Source organism: Fundulus heteroclitus, unplaced genomic scaffold, assembly GCF_011125445.2.
Source record: "Fundulus heteroclitus isolate FHET01 unplaced genomic scaffold, MU-UCD_Fhet_4.1 scaffold_41, whole genome shotgun sequence".
NCBI lineage: Eukaryota > Metazoa > Chordata > Actinopteri > Cyprinodontiformes > Fundulidae > Fundulus > Fundulus heteroclitus.
The window spans coordinates 519,866-541,964 of record NW_023396824.1 but is presented as its reverse complement, the minus strand read 5'-3'; the positions used below and the strand labels follow the sequence as shown (position 1 = coordinate 541,964).

Below are 22,099 nucleotides of genomic sequence, written 5' to 3'. Positions count from 1 at the left end.
GAATATGAACAAATTACATTTATAATTAGAAATAAATTTAAGCATATTAAATGTGGTTTAATCCCAACTAATATATCAGAGTTCCTAGATTTAACCCCCCCCCCAAACTACTGTCTAAATCATACAGGACACTGACTATAATAGATGATTCAATATCTCTTCCTATTATAAAATGGGAAGAGGATCTATCAGTCAGCTTTGAACAAAACTTCTGGGCTCAGACATGTCTAAGAACTTTCAAATTGACTAGAAACACCAACTTACAACTAATACAATACAAAATCCTTCACAGAGTACATTATACAGGACAAAGATTATTCAAGATGGGTCTGGCACAATCTAATATCTGCCCACACTGCATAAGCAATCATCCTGATAATTATTTTCATGCGTTATGGTTATGCACACCTGTTCAACCTGAAATAGTCCCAGTCCCAAGCTAATAAAAGCTTCTTGGATGTATAAATCAAGTGGAGCTCCATGGTGAAAGTAAAACCTGTTGGACTCTTTATGACAAAAAACCCTTTAATGCCAGATTACCAGACAGGAAACAAACAGAAAACCAGCTCCACCATCATCTGTCAGGTATTTGAACCATGCACTGAACAGCTGATAAATGGAAGATGTCACAACAATTATGACCTGTTGCCTCATGATAACTCACATTTATTAAATGAAAAACTTTGTTTCACTTTCATGTAGACAGAGTTTAAGTTGCAGCATCATTCTAACTCCTTTAGGAGTTTCTGAAGGACATTTATTAAAACTTGATATTTAATATACAGACCACTAAGCCATTAAATAAATAACTAAAACATTACTGTGTATAACTGAAATAAAAGCATTGAAAAGTACATTTTCACTTATAGAGCTGTTTCCCTGCAGGACAGCAGATCAGTGACATTCATTTTATTTTTCCATAAATTCAAACTTGGTTTTATTGAAAACCAAAACTATCACCTCCCCTGGCTTGACCCACACATGACCATCTTTCTAATACTGCTTTCTTCCCGCTCATTTTGAGTCCTCTACATTTCAACGGGAGGCTGGACTTTACAGTGTAGCCTCAGATTTTTTATTTTTGTTATTTTTTTAAGACAAAAGTGGCAAAAACAATATTTGTGGAGCTTTAGCGTCAAATCCATAGTTATCTAACCCTGATGACGCTGACCCTGTTAGTCCCGTGTTTGAAATCAGGCTACCAGCTGCTAACCAGACTGATGCACGGTGTATACAGGAATAATTATCCTGTATACACCATGCATCCGTCTGCCTGATAAACACCATCATCTATCCATTAACTTACCAAAACTAGGCTGTTGGTGCTACATGGTAGGGAGTCAGTCTGAAATGTTTAATATAAAGAACTCTAGATGAAACACATAGTTCAACAGGTTAGGCTCACTATTTGCTTAATGCTTAATTAACACCTGGGAATGAGTTATGTGTTTACAGGTAATTTAATAACATTTATAAACCATTTATCAGCCAGGCTAGCTGTTAGCCAGGCTAGCGTCCTCCAGCAGCGCTCGTTAACAGCAGGCCTCCTTCACGAGACCCTCTCCTCTCGTTACGATAGATTTAGTCGTTTGGAGTGACACGCCAGGGATGGAGTTTCAGAAACCTTTTCTTTGGGCAACATTTTAAAACCTCGTAAAAATCTTCCAGCACACACCCAGACTTTTACTGCAATGAATAAACTAAAATAACGGCAGTCAGTGATTGAGGGTTGGTTGCTCTTTAAATGTCAATCTTAGCAACTCCTGCAGACATTTATAGAACAGAACAACTTTTCTCTGAAATACAACTGTTAGTTACACAATAATCCAACTTCCAGTCATAATATCAAACTTTTACTGGGCTGGTAAATCAACTAAAACAAGGAAAAAATTATAAAAAACTAATAAAACTACTAAAAAAAGAACCAATAAATGATGCAAAGTTTATGTCTAGAAAGGTTGATTCTGAAGAACCTGGAGCTGAAATTAGTTTAATCTAAGAACAATTTGTTCAGACAACCAGTCCAGTTTACCCTCAGAAGGGTAAATTAAACCATAATTCAATAAAACAGGATTTTAAAAAATTATTTGCTGAACTGGAAATTAACAAATTAACAGTTTCTAACCAGCCTGCACAGGGAGAGACGGGATGTTGAATAGAGATGACACAAGATGGCGAATGACCATATATGGAGGTGATGACATCACATCCACGTTAATGGATTTAACTGAAGAGGAAAAGCTAACAGTAACATCTCCCTTTATCAACCATTATTATGAATATGAACACAATATGATGCTGGCGGCGCGTTTGATTGTAGCGCGATCTAAACAGGCTACGTGGTCAACGATGTTGACTAGCGCTTAGCAACAGCAGCGCTATTGGCAGCTAACCCAGACAAGAGTTAGCACATTTTAAAAGATTATTATTAAATATTTCAGCAGGTTAGCTAGAGGAGATTAAGTTAAAGACATAGAACGGAGCAAACTCACATTCCTGGACCATTATGCTACGTTCACACCGAACACAAACACCATTGACATTTCGCCTCTCTAGCTAATCCCCCCCCAGCTCGCTTCACCACCTCCTCACACAGGAAGAGAGTCTGGTATGTGGTTCCTCTGGTGTGTTCAAGTCAACACAGCGGTCTGGTGATCTATTCCTGCTGCAGAGCACCTGTCCATGTGTCTTCAATCAGTAAATACATTACTGCTAAAATGAATAAAAAGAGCGTTCCTGCTAACCCAACAACTTCCAGAACAATCAGCGACCCTAGCTTTAACAGAAGCAAGGCGTGTGAGGGATGACGTGAAGGATTTCATCATGGCGGAGTCCTCCTGTTCTCAACTCATATCCTGAAGAAACTCAAAGAGCTACAATCGTTGACCAGGTTTCTAGAGCCGTCGTTTCTACTCAGGTTTTACAGATGATGGCTAAAGAACACGTTCTGTACGATGGATAACTCCTTTAAAACAGAGCTTACAGGAACAGCTACGATCTTTACATGAACCAGTCAGGGTGTGAATGGGTGAATGACTAAACTGTAGTGTGAGGCGCTTTGGAGGTCGTCAAGACTAGTTAAAGTGATACAAGACATTTAACATTTTAAAATGCTTTTTAAAACATATTTAGAGAAAAGCCTGGGTCCTTTGACTCAACCAGTTTTGGGACCTTGTAGAAAAAGAACAGGCAGAGAATAGGAGGGAACAGTATGTAGGTCCGTCCGTGGAGAAACTGCCACATATAAAAACATTTATTGTGGGTCCAGATTTTCCAAATTGAGCCCAGCTGTGCTATAGCCAGAAATGACTTGATTTATTTCATATTTGATGAGCTCCAGGTCGTACAGCGGCAGTCTCTCCAGGGATGGAGCCAAGCCGGGGGTGCTGGTGGTGGCCAGTTCTGTAGGAACAGCAGCTGGTGGTTCGTCCCGGGGTGCACTCTCCTAACGCTGCATGAATCCTTGATGATGGGTGGAGCTAAATCTACCTTAACACTAAAATTATTCAGCTACTGAAAATGTGTCTTCAGGCACGGTGTTTCTTTAAAAACGGTCAGTAAGGAAGCATTTTGAGGGTTTAGCTCTGCTCTAGTGGCATATTGCCTGTTAGTTTGCTCCGATCACACCTTTAAGATGGGGTAACACGTAAAATACTCGCTGCATTCGCGTTCGGTGTGAACGTAGCACAACAGCAGCTTTCCTGGCGTCGCCATCTTGGAATCCTTTTGTTTTAAATTTGGAATCCCGACTTCTCCGACTGTGCTCAACTGGAACGCCGTTTATTCAGGTTTACTTCATACACGGCTCCTATTTTTGTTTTCTGAGACAGATGAAATGCAATAATAAACAAGATGTGGTCACATGTGAGTTAACAGTTTTTAGCTAACAAAGAAATGCTAACAGCAGCATGTCTTTATCTACCATCACTATAAATGTTATAACATTATTGGACCATTAGTGTTTTTACCACTCACTAGAATAAAGTTTGTTCAGACTTCAAGAAAAACAACAAAAAGAAACAAACATGTAGCTTTAGGCTCAATTACCTTTAGCGTTTTCTTAGAAACTAGTCTGCTAACAGTTAAGCACCACAGACTAGCAAAACAAGGAGAAAAAAAATACTTGGTAAACTAATGTTCCAGCAACACTTTAATCCACATTTTCCTTACAGGTCATAGTTGTCTCAAAGATGGTTATTAATCTAAAGGGGAAAGGTCATGATTTTTAATGCCTTCTTTCAGTTGTGGTCAATATAAAGTAGAACTGCGTTGGTCTGAATCCCTCGTTATTGTTTGGCAGCATCGCAGCAAATACTGTGACATTGTTAAAAATCTTCATAGAGAATAGAAACTTGATCCAAACAGAAAATATAGATATCTAATTATATATCCATTCAACCTATCTGCACCCCCTAGATCTCCAAGTACACAACAAAATGTCTCTGAGGACTAAAAAGGTGGATTTTGCATTTGTCCCCCTGTAAAGGAGGTTGCTTCTCATTTGCAGGGATTTCGTTGATGCAACATTATACTTGCCTGTGAACTGAAAAGTTTACCACACAGTTCACACCAATACGGCTGTTCTCCAGTGTGCGTTCGTCTGTGAACATCTAAGGTAAATTTTCTACTGAAGGTCTTCCCACAATGATCACAGCTGTATGGTTTTTCTCCTGTATGTGTTCGCCTATGCCTTTTAAGGGTACCTAGTCGATTAAATGTTTTCCTGCAAACTTCACATTCATAATCTCTCTGATCTGTGTGGGTCAGTATATGACGTCTCAAATCACCCTTTTCCCGACAGGTTTTTCCACAAGTGCCACACTGGTATGGTCTCTCATCAGAATGAATTCTGATGTGGCTTTTCAGACATTCCTTAAGACTAAAACCTTTCCCACATAGTTCACATATGTGGGGCTTTTCTTCCTGATGAACTAAGTGTTCATGCTTTTGAAGGGTGCCTTTGATAGAAAATGATTTCCCACATTGCTTACAGCTGTATGGTTTCTCACCAGTGTGGACTTGTTTATGTCTTTTTAAATGATTACTACTATTAAAGGATGCTCCACACTGATCACAGCTGTATGGTTTCTCTCCCGTGTGGATCCGTAGATGTTGCTTTAAATAAAAATTCGATTTCACTGTTGTTCCACACTGGTCACAGGTAAATGACTTTTTTCGAGGCCTACCACGAGCCTTTCCCTTAGATGGTGCGGCGAGGGCTCCATCAATCTGCCGATGGTCTTCATGTTCCTACGATCATAGGGAGAGATACGTCCAATATTATACCTTTATGTTTAAAACAACAACTATATTCTTAATATTTGTAAAGAAACATACATAGAACACAGGAAAAACCTGCACACATTTTAAGCTTTAAGGTAAGAAGGAAAACATGATTTTAAAACAGGAGATACCGGTAGTCCCAAATTTCCCCAAGTAACAGAGAATTTCCTCTTTCATGAAGCATCTAGAGGGTTTTTAGCAGTGAAGTACTTGACAGTGGTGGACAATGAGGGATACCCTGAAGTAGTCCTTTATATCAGCGGATAAGGGGACACGTCTGTCGGCCACATTTCATGGAAACTTTAAATCTGGCCGACATCGTTCGCAGTGACCTAGTCGGCATCTGGCCTTTAAAGTAGGGATGCACCCATCCACATGTTTCCACTTCCAATCAGATACCAGAATTTGGGTATCTGCCGATACAGATAAGTTTGCGTTCACAGGAAAAATCCCATCCTGAAAACAAACAACTGCACGGATTTCAAATTGAAACTGGAAATCCCAGAGATTTCAATAAAGGGTAACTTTCCCTGCTGTTCAAGACTTTAACCAAACATTATTGTAATTCTGCTGTAGTTTTAATTTTTTTACCCTCTTAACTGTGGTGATCCAACATATGCAAACCACATGTAAAGGGGATCATAAAAACATTATCTAACTCTCCCTGCTTCAAATAAAATTCAAAGGGTTGCTTCATGTGATCAGCACAAATAAAGTTTACTGGCAACAAATCACAGGCTTTCAAATATCCTAAAAAGTGCATTAAGGGGTGTTACTGTGAACATTAAATGTAAATATTCACAGACGCGTACACTCGAGCTTCTGGACATCCTTCCGACACTTTTGCACAAACTAGCGACATGTTTCTCGGCTGGCAGAAAGTGTGGGAAATGTATGAATCTGTCAGAATTATCTGTCAGAAATTGTAGAAAATATCTACAATGTAGAAAATATCTCGACCATGAAGTCCACAGACAGCTCACACAGAGTTTGTTGTGCTGGCTAAAGCCTCTCAGCACTCTGCATGTGGGCCTTTTCTGACGTTTAAGTCCGTTATATTTTAGGTCGCGGCGGAGCTTTCGCCTCTCGGTATGACGGCTTTGAGAGATCGTAAGCTGTGACCTTGCATTGTGGTGTTTTTGGTACAACATATTTGCAAATAGCGAGGATGTTGTGATTTAAAGATGCTTAGCCATGGTGCTAGGCTCCATGCAGCACCTCTGCTAGCTGGCTGCAAACTGTGGAATGGATTTCTTTACCAGAACTGGATCTCTTGAGAAGAAATCAGACACAGCGTATGGATCAGAAATGTTCGTGGGTTTTCCGATTCCATAAAAAACTTTGGTATCGGCACCATCCCTACTAAATAAGGACTAGGCCCCGGAAATTTGATTCAGTCAAAATTTAAGCCTAATTTAATAATAAATCCAGACCAACTAATACCTACAATTATTTTGAAATTTTAAAAAGCGAGAGAGGAATTTGTTTTCCTCGGAAAGGTAGGTAAGAAACGCCTACGTTCCTTTCTGAATTACTACGCCCATGGATAAGACCGTCTTACCTGCTCTTCGTCTGAAAAAAATAAATCTAAAAGACAATCTGGTGTCATTTCTCTCTGAGGCCTTCTTTTTTTTCTCATAAAGTTGTGAGACAGTTGGCTTTTTGTGGCATTTTACAAAGGATACGTTGAGAGCAGTGAAGCTACAATGACTGGATTTGAGGTGCTTATGCAGCCGGTATGGCAATGTGCAAAGAGGCGGTGGCTTCAGATTCAGAGAAGACCAGGGCTGGGAGCAGAACGGGGGCAGGTGTGATTACTTTATCTTTGCTACGGTTCTCAATAATATGCTGGGAATCACAAATTCCTTTATTCAATAAGCAACTTAGGGATCAGTCATTATTTTCCACCACAGCACGTCACAATGATTGGCATGTGGGAAAACCAATAGATTAAAAACATTCACAGACATACCCACTTTTGTCTTCAAACTCTTGACCTTGTGTTGATCTATGGCTTAGAGAGCGAAGAAATAACTGTAGATCCTCACATCCCCGTTCTATTTGAGCATTTTAATAACCATTGAGTTTAAATTAACTGAGTTCCCCAGACTTAAAATTAATTTCTTTATAGCAGATCTTTATCAGACAACGATGTAGCAACTTTAAAGAATCTGTCCCCTTTTTACATCCTCTTATCTGCCTTGAGCAGCACGTGCTGTAATTTTCTACATAAATTACAGGAACAGGTCCTGAGAGGAACTTCATCCTGCAGCTAATCTTCTGGATGCAAAGTGTTCAGCTAACAGGACTTTAAAGCTAAAATAACACTGTATGTTCTGAGTGTCAAACTGTTAGCATCTGTATTTTTAAAGAACTGGTAACTGATAGGCATCGACTTACATTTAATGTTCAGGAGCCTTTTCTCCATGACTCAGAGATCAGGCATACTGAACTACTGACTGAAGGTGGTGAGATAAAGGACCGAAGAAGACAAAATAAGACCATAAACCTGATGATGACGGCAGCAACTAAAGAAAGTCTGACTTTCAGGGCTGGATTAAAACCTTTGGAGGCTTTTTAGACTGAATAATGATCTGTCAGGAGAAGACGAGGTGTTTCCTTCACCTGTCTGTGTCGATCAAAAGATCTCCATCTGCATAGAATCACTGAAAATATTCTCTAAGCTTGTTTCTGTTTCTTCGTTCTTGTTGTCCGAGTTTTGATCCCTGTAGAAATGAAAAAGACCCGAACACTGACCTGGAGATCAGAGGGACCAGAGGAGGCGGCTGGCTTGGTGGTGTTCAGAGGGAGGTGATCCAGTTCTAGGTCCTGGTAGTCCTCATCTTTAAGCCCCTCATTCTCCTCCTGCTTCACCTCAGTCTTCATCTCATAGTTCTTCTTCACCTCAATGACCATCTCCTGATTCTCCTCCTTCACTCTCATCTCCTGGTTCTCTTCATCCACCTCAATCTTCACCTCCTGGTTCTCCTGCTTCATTCTGCTCCTGTCTGGTAAGCTGCAGAACCTCTTTGGTCTTCAGATCTTCTGAGCCGATGCCTGTTGGACACAACAGCTGATCAGGTTGGAGGTCTATCAGATGTTTAGCTAGCAGAATAAGTACTGAACTAAACCATCAGAATATATAAGTAATGTCCTGATGTTGGAGTTTAAATCAGGATGATTCAATAAAAACAGAAGAGTAACTGTAGATCTGAATGTAGCTGCAGAGGTTTCACCTTAAATCTCCCTGGTGGGTTTATTTGCCGTTTTAAATGTGATTTAGCTGCTGTTGCCCTCTGAGATTGTCCTGCTAATCCCTCCAACACCTCCGTTCCTGTCCAGGAACACACCAGAAACAAACAATCCATCCACCACGTTGTTTTATTGTGACGTCTGATGCTGGACAAAGTTTTCTCTGAGGCTAAATCCACATTGACTGCTGTAGGCGGAGCCTGGTTTCATCTTTTTAAACCATTTAAAAATGTATAAACTCCTCAAGTACCCTCCTAAATCTGTTTCTAACTAAACAAGTCAACATATTCACACACCTCTAATGTTAGTACTGGCTCTGTTAGCTACTATGAGCCTTACTGTTGTTGTTTTCACCAGAATCCATCTTACAGATTAATTAATTCTAGCTCTGCTGCTGGTGTTCTCCTGGTTCTGTGGGTTTCTCCGGAACCAGGTGAGCCTGCTTTGGTTCTGAAGCTCCTGGCTAAGCTAAGCTAACGTCGGCGGCTTTCTTACCTTTTCTGGGTCGGTTTTAGCTCCGGAGTTCTTCGGAGCGTCCAGTAAAGTCCGCCTCCAGCTGCCTGGTACCGAGGGATCCTGGATCCACTGGTTCATATGAAGAAAACCGCGTTTTAAGGCCGGAAAACATTAAAACGTAGCTGCAAGTCCGCGGCCGCCATCTTGGATCTACCCACCTCGGAGGCCTGGAGGAGCTTCACGCCGCTGGAGTCCCGCTGCTGGAGTCCCGCTGCAGGTCGCTGGAGTCCCGTCGCTCCTCGGAGCTCTGGAGCGGAGCCGGAGGCACTCGGAACCGGGCCGCCTGGGTTCTGCCTCCTTGTTGGGTCCGGTAAGCAGTGGCTCAAGCCTCGGCTCCCAGGGGACGAGCAACACGTCTGTTTGTGTCTCGTGTTGATGACGCATGCGGTGAGTGGAACCACGTGACTGATTCAGGAAGTCTGGCGTATTTTTTTTCCATATATAGTGCCAGACTCTCCTACTTATTAAGCAATAGAAAAATCAATATTCTGGATTTTCATAACAATATTCCCATGGATCAACTTCTCGACCAAATCTAGTTCTCAAAATCTCGGCTGATGGATAAAACTTTTAAATTCCATTTCTTTAACTTTGGGTACAAATGGTCATTTAAAAATTCTCCATTAGTTCTTGGATATCATCCGATTGCCTAAAATTTTTATACATTTTTATTACAATCATGACAATAAGATCCTTTAAAGATATTTAAATGTTTGTTATCACATCTTTTTGTTTGTGATTTTTAAAGCTCAGATTATCAGGTTTAGGAGTTTAGTTTGAATTTTAGAAAAGAAAATGTTTTTTTATCAGCTCTATCAGGGCCGGACGGACAGCTTAAGACATTTTATTCTAAGAATAATGAGAGCATTGAATATTAAATTTACTTTTGAACTCGTGGAACTGCAAGATTTCTCGTTTGTATTTAAAATATCATCATCGACACAAAGCTGGTTGAATAATGACCTTTTGTTGATTAGTATTACTCTACAAGGTTTCAATCCTAGGGGGACCATTTGGCTAAATAACATCTTCCACCAACAAAAACCTGCTTATGTAACCCAAATATTTTTAAAAGGCTGTTTTGAAATTTCAAAATCACATTTCATAGACGTTTAATCCCCCGGTGGCGGGGGTGAGGGGGGGGGGGGGGGGTGGTGACCATTACTAATAAGGGCAAGGAAACATCCTTTTAATGCAATGTACAGGTTTTTTACCTTCTTGCCACACAATGAAAGCTTTTCTGTTAGAACTTTCCCATTGTTAATAAAAATGCTAAATGTTGTGAAAAGCAGCCTAAATCAAAGCTCTTTGTTTCAGCCCAACATGTTCAGAAGAAGCCCAGCTGGTCAGAAACCGACCAGCACAGTAATCAGGATGTTTTCAGAACGTTCCAGAAGAGCATCGACGGCTCACGCCTGTAACGACGGCTCATTGTTACCTAAATGAACAGGCATGTGTGAGAAAAGACACCGAGGCCCTCCTGAACGTCAGAAAAGTCTTCCACAGCCGTGACCAGTGAGAACAACGCAGGAGGTCTAAAAGATGCAGATCAGATGCTGAGAGCTGCAGGAGGAAGCGACTCCAGCAGAATCCAGAGAGTCTGGGTCTGAAGCAGCTAGAGAAAAAAAAACATCCATCCCAACCCCTAAACTAATGAAATATCAAGATTCAGTAATTTCCCTCTGGGATTATTAACATATTTCTGATTCTGCTTTATTTATTTTTTGATTTAGGAAAAATAATTGATTAAAATCGTAGATCAGAACCGCAGCATTTCTATACAAACGGCGGTGGTGTATGGAATAGTAATAGCTAAGAAAGTAATATTAAGATTGTGGAAAACTGAGAAGGTTCCTCAGTTTAAAATGTGGATGAGTGATTTTACTGAGACTCTTTATTTGGAAAAACTGTGGTACAATGTTAAGGGCTCCACTAATGAGTTCTATTTCTATTGTTATATTGGTGAGAGTATATTTTTTCTTAGACCGTAATTCGTCTAATATATGTATGCTTTACACTTTTGTGTAGGATTTTTTGTATGTTGCACTTTTAAAACTTAATTAACATATATGTTAAAAAAATCGTAAATCAGATGTATTGTGAAACAAAACTGAGATTTTATCTTTAGGCCATATTGCTCAGCCCTAATTTATAATATTTCCGTACGCCAGAAAGCCAAAAATGGCGTACGGTGAAAAAGATCCTAGTTTTGCACAGGTACAGAGTTTTCTCAGTCAGCTGATGATTGGTGGTTGATGGTTAACACGGATCGGTTTAACAAGGGTAGTGTACACTACCCTTGTTAAACCGGGAGAAATGAGGTTTTCTCTGAGGAAGTCCTGAAAAACCGAGGAGCGACGACATTAAGGACTATGAACAGAGGATGAAACTGAATTATCATTTTATCATTTTCTACACGTGGACCATGGCTGAAGGAACCCATGGTTACCCAGACGCGCTGCATCAGATCCATGGATTTACTTTAAACACAGTTCTGCCCCTAATCTAACCCTGAGTTACATTTTTATATCACAACTGCAGAGAACATTACATTAGAATATAAAACTCCTTACCAACATTTTCAATTATCATACATATAATCAGTGTGCGATTTGCAAAAAAAACAGAGTTTTTTTTTTAGCTACCTGAAAGCTACTCTTTCAGGTAGCTAGCTAGATCCAGTAGGTTAGACTTTTGTTTTTAAACTTGCGCCATCTACTGTCGGGACTCAGGAGTGGGTATTAATTTACTTTAACCACTTTGAGCAGAAAATGTGATAATACTCTTTAAAAACAAACAACAAAATTAATTTACAAATATGAAGGACACAAGACATGTATTAATATAAATCCATCATGTTCAGGGGTTAAAGCAAAAATAATCAATTTAACTGAAACATTTTCTAGTCAGCCCATATATTCCCGGGCCGTGGACGTCATGCCACCTTAGTAACCTCATTTGCTTATTGTGCAAAGTCCTCTTTAACCAAATCTGACAGTTCCATTGATAATTCCTGTATCTCTCCCACCTTCCAGCTTCAGAGCCTTTGCACCATCAAGGACAGCCCTCTGCATAATCTCCTTCACTTTCCACATCCATAACATCACCTGGTTAACTTTCATATTTGCAGCATCAAGTTCTTCCTTCGCACTTTTGCCAAACTGGTCCACAGTCCACTCACCTTTCCACTTTACAATTTCAAAACCCTCCATAAACTGCAGCTAATTCAAAAGACAGCAGCTTGCATCATTACATCATCTTCTTCACACCTGTACATTAACTCCACTGTAACATTCAATATAAATCAATCCTATGATCATACAAGGCCAACAACAGCCATGGACAAAGAGGGCCACAAAACCAACACGACACAGATCGCACATTACAATAATCAGTCTCTGCTTTGCCCGTTATTGCTCACCAATTAATTATCACAACTCATGAGTTTATAAAAAGGCATTAACTTTTTTGGAGTTTATAAAACGGTTATATTTTAGCCCAGTGACATGTCCAGGATGGACAATGTGTCCCCACCTCTCGCTCACTGACTGCTGGAGATGGTCATCAGCTCCTCCACGACCCTGTGTTACGTCAAGCTGCGTTTTCCAATCAGATACGGCATGACGTAACACCTGTACGGAAAAGCAGGTATAGAAAATCCATGGATGGGAGGTTCCATTTTTAAAAAGTTTAATAAAATTGCTTAAAGTTTATCAGAAAAAAAATGTAACTTGCTTTCAAAGAACATTAAAAAAATGTTTCTAAACTTCTGCTAAGTTAAATATTGTTTAAGGTAATCTTGGCTGCTTTAGCTTGTCTGTCTGGCAGGTGTTTTGGGTTGGAGTAAAATGAGTCCATAGATTCACAGGAGTCTATTTAACATGTTTCTGGTGCGACTCGCTTCACATCACGCTCCACTCCGTGTAAATATAACAAATAACTACAAACAATTCTCTGATAAGATCGCCTTTCTCTGGTCTCACACAGTTAGAACCCGTTCTCCAGTCCATGTTGTAGCTGCAGTTTATTTTTGATGTAGTTTCCTTAATAATCTGTATGCATCAAAATCCTTGTCATTTTATTTAAGGAGTGTCCTGGTTCAGCTGCTCATGAGGTGGAGGCTGCTGCATTCTGACTGACAGCCGCTCTGACTGCAGCTCTGCCTTCTCTGTTACAGAAAAGCGAGTCATGCTAAATTAGCCTAGCTAGAGCGTTACTCTTTTAGTTTAAAAAAAACATAACAGTGAATCATGAGGAGGTCCCTGGTTAGTCGCTGCGTTTATCAGCCAAAGTACTGGAAGCGAGGGAATAAACGCTGACAGGCGACATGGCCACAGGTGGAAATAATTCATTAATTAGCTGCAGGAGCAGCAACAGACACACTTACCGAGGGAAGTTGTTGTCAGCTGTTCTATTCGCTGAACCTTCTGACCTGCTGGTTCACATAAATCCAAAGAAAATCTGTGACCATCGTTACTTTCATTCATAGCATCTGTGGTCAGTTAAAATGTTAAAATGATTAAACACAGATAATCCTCAGATGGGAGACCTCCGCGTTGCAAAGACCCGCCTTACTCTCTTTCTGATTGGCCAATGTCCTGGCTCTGCCAGAATTCATTGGTTGAGCGGAGCTTCTGTTTAAAATCTTGAATAAAAAGTCTACACAGAACATTTTGCGCTCATTTTCTAAATGACGGAAATCTGTCGCAGTGACGGAGAACTTTAACCCCTGATAATATTACTTATTCAGATCAGAGGGGGGAGGAATGCACCCCCCCAGGGATAAAACATGAATGACCAGAGGGGGACATCACAACCAGGGGGGAGGGGGGGGGGGGATTCCCCCCCCCCCCAGCAAATCGCACCCTGTATATAATTTTGCTTGGAACGCTGGAACCCCGCGACCCCATGAGGGATTAAGCGGGTCAGAAAATGGATGGATGGATAACTTTAATTGGCTATATGGCTGATTTAGTCCCACAAAGGAAGAAAATAATCAACTGAACATGATGAATAATGTAATCATACTTTTTAAGGCCTTCAATTTAACCAGATCCTTAAGATTTTTATTACTTTTATTTATTTATCATGGAATGACCTCACCTTATTAAAACATGGCCACCTTGAGGTCAAAACTGTTTTCATACCAACACCACCAGGCTTTCACTGGAGGACTACAGGTGAGTTTAATTCTGGGCCTTAGATGAATTCTTAAAGTATACTGTGATAGCAGTGAAGCTACAATAAATGGCTGAAACAGAAGTTCACTGGATGCATAAACACAAGAAGTGCAAGAAGTTTCACCAAAGAATCCACAACTTGCAACAATTGCAGTCTTGCACAACAGTGGCATTCCATCTGTAAAGTTCTAGAGGTGATCTGAGGAATCTTCACCTCATGCTTTCTGGAGCTCCTCCCAGCAGTTAGATGCCTAACAGCTACTTCTTACACACCATACGGTCAAGCTGCTCCCACAACAGCTTAATGGGCTTGAGATCTGGTGACAGCACTCCATTATAGTCAGAATACCACATTGACAATGTCCAGACTGTATTTTTGGTTTATTCTATTTTATTGAATAAAATTGTGCTTTTTTTATTAAAGGTAAAAGGAAATTTCTAAGTGAACCCAAACCTTTGACCGGTAGTGTAGAGACACACATATACACAGAAACACAGTGCAAAGTAATTCAGGAAATTTCAATAGCCTTAATTCCCTTTTTTGAAACAGCTAGAATTTGTCACAAAACAAATTATTCATTGAAAAACACATAGTTCCTTTTCAGTTGCAGTGAGTTTGCTGATGTGACTTCAAATTTGATTTCATACTAAAGAGTTTGCCACATAGTTCACACCAGTAAAGGCGGTTCTCCAGTGTGTGATCATCTGTGAGCATCCAAGGCATATTTTTTAGCAAAGGTTTTCCCACACCAATCACAGCTGTAAGGTTTATGTCCAGTATGGATCAGTTGATGTTTTTTTAAATTAGGTTTAGTTTGAAAAGTTGCTCCACACTGGTCACAGCTGTATGGTCTCTTTCCAGTGTGGATCCGGTTATGTACCTTTACATGATACTTGGTTTTAAATGTTGTTCCACACTGATCACAGCTGTATGGTCTCTCCCCAGTGTGGCTCTGTTTATGTTTCATTAAACTAGACTTATGTTTAAATGTTGCTACACACTGGTTACAGCTATATGGTCTTTCTCCAGTATGGGTCAGTTTATATTCCATTAAAATACATTTGTTTGAAAAGTTGCTTTGCACTGGTCACATCTGTATAGTCTCTCTCCAGTGTTAATCCGCTGATGCACCAATAAACTGGATTTGGTTTTAAAGGCAGCTTCACACTGGTCACAATGGCGTACCTCGAGCGAGCTATTTTTAGAACGTGACGTCACGAGATGTCATATCACGTGGTACGCGGTAGGGCAAACTGTTTCGCTGTAAAAGAGACGTGCGTTACCCTTGGTTTTACTCGTAAAACGACTGCTTTTTCCAAGTCTAAGACCATGGTTTTTAAACATTGTTGCTATGGAACGTGCAACAGCGACTCGAGGTACGCTGATCGGCCGCATATGAAGGATGTTTTCTTCAAGACTGCCAAGGAGAAATGTGTGCGCTGGGACCGGGGCGGTCGGCCTACACAACAGTTCAACCCGGAAAAAGTTACCAAATTCACCTACATATGTAGCAAGCATTTTGTCGGAGGAAAGGGCCCAACCGAAGAACATCCTGACCCAATTCCAGCGACATCAAGTAGTGAACAGGTAAGAGTTTTTTGGTGTTTTATTGAAGCTTAAATCTGATCATACGTCGAACAGCTCACGACGAAACGAGCCATCCTTTGTTACACTTTTGTCATGTCTGCGTGTCTATCCTGTCTCGCAATATTGGCTTAGGTAAACAGTTGTTTTGTAGCTACCGATTGGCAACATATACCGATTCCTGGACGGTGATTACAAACAGGAAAAAAAACGTCCGACGACGCCATGAACGCAGAGCAGGGAAAAAAACAACGACTTACAGTTCGATCAACTCGGCCCGTTTTCCGTTTTTTTTTTAAGCTCTCGACACTCAAGCCATCGTTTGAGCTGAAGGTTGGTGTGTTCTTCGACTGTTCGACCAGTAATCCGTGCGCCTTGGACATCGTCTTGCGAAAGTTTAATGGCTGCAAAGTCGGTCATATCGCTGTTTCTGTTGCGCGTGCAATGGCTGGTGGCCACTGGCGCTCTCTACCTGTTTGTCCCACCAAAGCGGCAAGGGGCGTTGCTCTTGAGATGGTGACGTCACGTGCGCGGTACGCCATTGAACAGTCTCTCTCCAGTATGGATCAGCTGATGTCTCGTTAAGTTAGGCTTAATTCTAAAAGTTGCACCACAGTGGTCACAAATGTATGGTCTCTCTCCAGTATGGACACTTTGATGCATCCTTAAAATAAACTTGACTCGAAATGTTGCTCCACACTGGTCACAGCTGTATAGTCTCTCTCCAGTGTGGCTCCTTTTGTGTGTCATTAATGTATATTTTGTTTTAAATGTTGCTCCGCACTGGTCACAGCTATATGGTCTCTTTTTAGTGTGGGTTTGTTGATGTACCATTAAGCTATATTTTGTTTGCAGAGTTGCTCCACACCCGTCACAGATGTATGGTCTGTGCCACTTGCCTTCAGAAGTGGGGACAAATGCAGATTCAGAGATGCAAAATACAAGTTTAGCAAGGCGGTGAAAGAGGCTAAACGGCTGTACTCTGATAAGCTGCAAAACCAGTTCTCAGCCAACGACTTTGCTTCTGTCTGGAAAGGGCTTAGGCAGATAACAAACTACAAGCCAAAAGCCCCCCACTCCATGAACGACCGACAGTTAGCAAACGACCTGAACAACTTCTACTGTCGTTTCGACAGACAAAGGGACAGTGCTGCAACCACCCCCCCACGACACCACCCAACAGATCACCTCCACCTCCTCCTCAGTGACAACTCTTTCCATTCATGAGAGAGATGTTAAAAATCTCTTCAGAAGACAGAACCCGAGGAAAGCTGCTGGACCAGACTCTGTCTCTCCATCCACCTTGAAGCTCTGTGCTGATCAGCTGTCTCCAGTGTTCACAGACATTTTTAACACCTCACTGGCGACATGTCACGTGCCAGCCTGCTTCAAATCCTCCACCATCATCCCTGTTCCCAAGAAGCCAAGGACCACAGGACTTAATGACTTTAGACCCGTCGCTCTGACCTCTGTGGTTATGAAGTCCTTTGAGCGCCTTGTGCTTTTACACCTTAAATAAATCACCGGTCCCCTCCTGGACCCTCTACAGTTTGCCTGCAGAGCCAACAGGTCTGCAGACGACGCTGTCAACCTGACCCTTCACCACATCCGCCATCACCTGGACTCTGCAGGAACCTACGCCAGGATCCTGTTTGTGGATTTCAGCTCTGCCTTCAACACCATCATCCCAGCTCTGCTTCAGGAGAAGCTCTCCCAGCTGAATGTACCTGACTCCACCTGCAGGTGGATCACAGACTTCCTGTCGGACAGGAAGCAGCAGGTGAAGCTGGGAAAACATGACTCTGACTCCCAGCTCATCAGCACTGGTTCCCCCCAGGGCTGTGTTCTTCCTCCTCTGCTCTTCTCCCTGTACACCAACAGCTGCACCTCCAGTCATCAGTCTGTCAAGCTCCTGAAGTTCCTGACGACACCACTCTCATGGGACTCATCTCTGATGGTGACGAGTCCGCCTACAGGTGGGAGGCTGACCATCTGGTGACCTGGTGCAGGGAGAACAACCTGGAGCTCAACGCTGTAAAAACAGTGGAGATGGTTGTGGACTTCAGGAAGAACTCAGCCCCAGCTACCCCCGTCACCCTCTGTGACTCCACCATGGACACCGTGGAGTCTTTCTGCTTCCTGGGAACTATCATCTCCCAGGACCTAAAGTGGGAGCTGAACATCAACTCCCTCACCAAGAAAGCCCAGCAGAGGATGGACTTCCTGAAGAAGGCAGCTGAAGAAGTTCAACCTGCCAAGGACAATGATGGTGCAGTTCTACTCCTTCATCATTGAGTCCATCCTCACCTCCTCCATCACCATCTGGTACGCTGGTGCCCCCGCTATGGACCAGAGCAGACTGCAGCGTGTCATCCGGTCTGCAGAGAAGGTGATTGGCTGCAATCTTCCATCTCTCCAGGACCTGTACACCTCCAGGAAGATTGTGGCTGATCCCTTCACCCCAGTCACAGACTATTTCAGTCACTTCCCTCTGGCAGGAGGCTGCGCTCCATCAGGACCAGAACCTCACGCCATAACAACAGTTTTTCCCATCTGCTACCAGCCTGATGAACAAGACCAAGAGCCGCCTGTGAATCTGGACACTGTCTCTCTCCCCCTTCAGGATTTACAAGCTTCTGCGTTACATTAACGCACAGTGTACTGAATGTATATTACTTCTGTATATATATTATATATATATATATATATATATATATATATATATATAGATTTTTTTTAAATTTTATTCTATTTATTGTATTCTTATTTTTGTCTGCACCATCAACACCAAGTCAAATTCCTTGTATGTGCAAACCTACTTGGCGATTAAACTTGATTCTGATTCTCTCTCCAGTATGGACCCGTTGATGTACCATTAAGATATATTTTGTTTGAAATTTTGTTCCACACCGGTCACATATGTATGGTCTCTCTCCAATATGGATCAGTTGATGTATCGTTAAGTTATATTTAGTTTGAAAAGTTGCTCCACACTGGTCACAGCTGTATTTCCGTTCCCCAGTCCGACCATGAGTTGGTCCTTTAGTTGGTTCGGTGAGCGCTCCACCAATCTGCTGATGGTCTCCATGTTCCTAAGATTTTAGATAGAAGAGAAAAATGCTGTATTAGAGTTTCATGTTTGAAACAATGATTCGTTTTTCACATTTAGAAGAAACATCTGTAAGACATTCAAATTTTGCACTCGTCATTTTAACGTTATGGTGTAAAAAAGCAGTTCAAAACCAAAATGACAAGAATAACACCTCAACTAGTGTTAAGACCACATGGAGAGGCTTCAGAACCAATTCAATTCAATATCAGTTCAATTTTATTTATATAGCACCAATTCATGATACATATCATGTCAAGGCACTTTACAAAGTCAAATTCAATCAGATTATACAGATTGGGTCAGATTGTACAGGTTGATCAGAAAGTTTCCTCTCTAAGGAAACCCAGCAGGTTGCATCAAGTCTCTCCAAGCAGCATTCACTCCTCCTGAAAGAGCGTAGAGCCACAGTGGACAGTCGTCTCCATTGTTGATGGCTTTAATAACTTTAGGTCTGCTGGTGGTTCCTAGAGTCTCTAAAAGTAGAATGGGAGGCAGATCCTTTAGCTATCAGGCTCCTCTCCTGTGGAACCAACTCCCAGTTTTGGTCCGTGAGGCAGACACCCCGTCTACTTTTAAGACTAATCTTAAAACTTTCCCTTTTGACAAAGCTTCTAGTCAGAGTGGCTCATGTTACCCTGAGCTATCTCTATAGTTATGCTGCTATAGGCTTTTTGAAATGAATGAAATTAAATTTATTCGAACATGATACAAATATAAAAATAAAATAGTGCACAGTAACAAGAAGTACATAAGAAAGAAGAGAAAATACAGATTTTTTTTTTTTTTTTTTGTTTCAGTTAACATATCATGCTCAAAATGGGGTAGGAAGAAGTGAGAACTTATAAACTCCTACCCCTAAACACTTGAGACTTTAGAGTCTTACTGTCATTAAAGAAAAAAAAAATCAAAATCAAAGTGGCAGTTAGAAGTAACAGTTACTAATATTTACCTATACATTTTCCCATTTTCCCGGCTTAGGCTGCTGAAGGACATCAGGGTCTATTTTTCTCACTCTGCTGAGTTCTCCTACTGTTCTCCAGTTTGCATTGCTTGTTGTTATTTCAGCTTTTAACTTTTTGTTCTCTGTCATTTTTCTCATCATAGAAGGTACACCTGGTTTGGCGTTCTGTTAGCTGTGACATCATCAGGGGAGGCAGATCATCCACTCTTACCATCTTACATAGAAAGTACTCCTGGGTCAATGTGAGCTTCTGAGCTTTCTGTGTCTCTGCTCTGTCTTCTCTAAGCCCCAGTGGGTGGAGGCAGATGAGCGTTCACACTGAGCCTGGTTCTGGTTCTGCTGGAGGTTCTCCTCCCTGTTAAAGGGGAGTTTTCCTCTCCACTGTCGCTTCATGCATGCTCAGTATGAGGGATTGCTGCAAAGCCATCAACAATGCAGACGACTGTCCACTGTGGCTCTACGCTCTTTCAGGAGGAATGAATGCTGCTTGGAGAGACTTGATGCAACCTGCTGGGTTTCCTTAGAGAGGAAACTTTCTCACCAACCTGGAGGATCTGATGGAGTCTGACTTTGGAAAGAACCTTGAGGTGACATGTGTTGTGAATTAGTGTTATATAAATTTAACTGAATTGAATTATCTGACTCTTTGGAGGCATCAGCCATGTTCCCTGGTCTGTTGGAGCAGCAGCTGATCTGTGGCTGAGAGGAAGCGGCTGGATAAATTCAACAGGAGGACCGGTTCTATTCTGGGAGGCCCTCTGGATCCAAAACAGCTGGTGGAGACAGAAGGACTGGAGGAACATCAAATCAGTGATGAACAATGTCTCCCTCTATGCATGGAGCTGCTGCAGAGCTGCAGAGCTCTTTCAGGGACAGACTGTGGCATCCCAGATGCTCTAAGGAGCGCTTCCTCAGGTCCTTCCTCCCAGCTGCTGCTGGACTTTATAATCTCTGTCAGAGTTTACATCTTGCTGATGTCATGGTTTGTAGTGCAGAGAGGCAGAGGAAGGTGGCAGTTATTGGTGGATTGAATGAAAATCAAAATTCACCTAAAACACTGGAGGATGCAGAAGCCAGAGCAAAAACCAAACAAAGATCCAGGAAGCAAACGAGTTAGAGATGGGGCAAAGTGACAAGCAAACAGCAGAAACCAGCAGTGAGTGGAAAACGAGAGGAGCTTAAATACTGGGAGGATGAGAGCTGGAATAAAATAACATCTAAAGATACTGAGATGCTAAAACAGGACAAAAACAGTGCAGATCGTGAAAGCTGATGGTTCTGACCGTTAACCGTGTACACCGTCCTACTCTGTGTGCTGCTTGAACAGTGCAGCTTTTACTGAACATGCTGTATGATCTAGAATCATAAAATACTGTCTTTTATTGTTAATGTTTGCCTTTGTGATAAGTTTATTCTCTGCATCTTTACACCTTTAGAACAACTTCATGTCCTCTCTGCATAACTCTGTGTTCGCCTGAATTCTCTACTGTCGGACAACAAAGGACTTTCTTGTCGTAAATAAAGCTGAATATAATCTATCCAGAACTCCTTAAACAGACAAAGAGGATTTTATCTTTAAGCTAAATAAACCGTTGCTGTGCAGTTCTGTCCTAATTCCAGAGTTGGTTCTGCTTTCATCTCAGAATGAGGGAACAATTCTCTATGCTTGTTTCTCTTTCTTTCTTCTTCTTGATCAAGTTTTGATCCTGTAGACTGAAAAAGACCTGAACACTGACCTGTCGATCAGAAGAATCAGAGGAGGCCGCCAGGTCGGTCCGGTTGGTGGTGTTCAGGATGTGGTGGTCCGGTTCTGGGTCCTGGTCCTCATTTTCCTCCTGCTTCACATCAATGTCCATCTCCTGGTTCTCCTCCTTCACCTCGGTCTTCACCTCCTGGTTCTCCTGCTTCATTCTGCTCCTGCCTGATGACCCGCAGAACCTCCTTGGTCTTCAGATGTTCTGATTCTTCAGGTGAAGCTCTTGGTGGAGATGTTCTGATTCTTCAGGTGAAGCTCTTGGTGGAAATGTTCTGATTCTTCAGGTGTTCTTATTCTTCAGGTGTTCTGATTCTTCAGGTGAAGCTCTTGGTGGAAATGTTCTGATTCTTCAGGTGTTCTCATTCTTCTGGTGAAGCTCTTGGTGGAGATGTTCTGATTGTTCAGTTGTTGTGATTCTTCAGGTGAAGCTCTTGGTGGAAATGTTCTGAGCTGC

At 41.7% G+C, this 22,099-nt stretch overlaps 2 protein-coding genes across 4 annotated transcripts in view; one reads left to right on the top strand and one right to left on the bottom strand.

Annotated features, from left to right (window-relative positions):
• Window positions 1–9,481, bottom strand: part of LOC105923007 (zinc finger protein 239) — a 46,695-nt gene extending 37,214 nt beyond the window's left edge. The window contains exons 1-4 of one of the 3 annotated variants that reach the window (XM_036131181.1): window positions 9,210–9,481; window positions 9,031–9,120; window positions 8,041–8,340; window positions 5,187–5,250 (exon numbers count right to left, since the gene is read on the bottom strand). In XM_036131181.1, the coding sequence (XP_035987074.1) occupies window positions 5,187–5,250; window positions 8,041–8,280 (304 nt within the window). In that variant the 5' untranslated portion in view covers window positions 8,281–8,340; window positions 9,031–9,120; window positions 9,210–9,481. The other 2 variants (XM_036131183.1, XM_036131182.1) reach the window with 2 other exon arrangements.
• The window catches only part of LOC118560255 (protein NLRC3-like), a 943,592-nt gene that overhangs the window by 553,517 nt on the left and 367,976 nt on the right, over window positions 1–22,099 (top strand). The window lies entirely within an intron of this gene.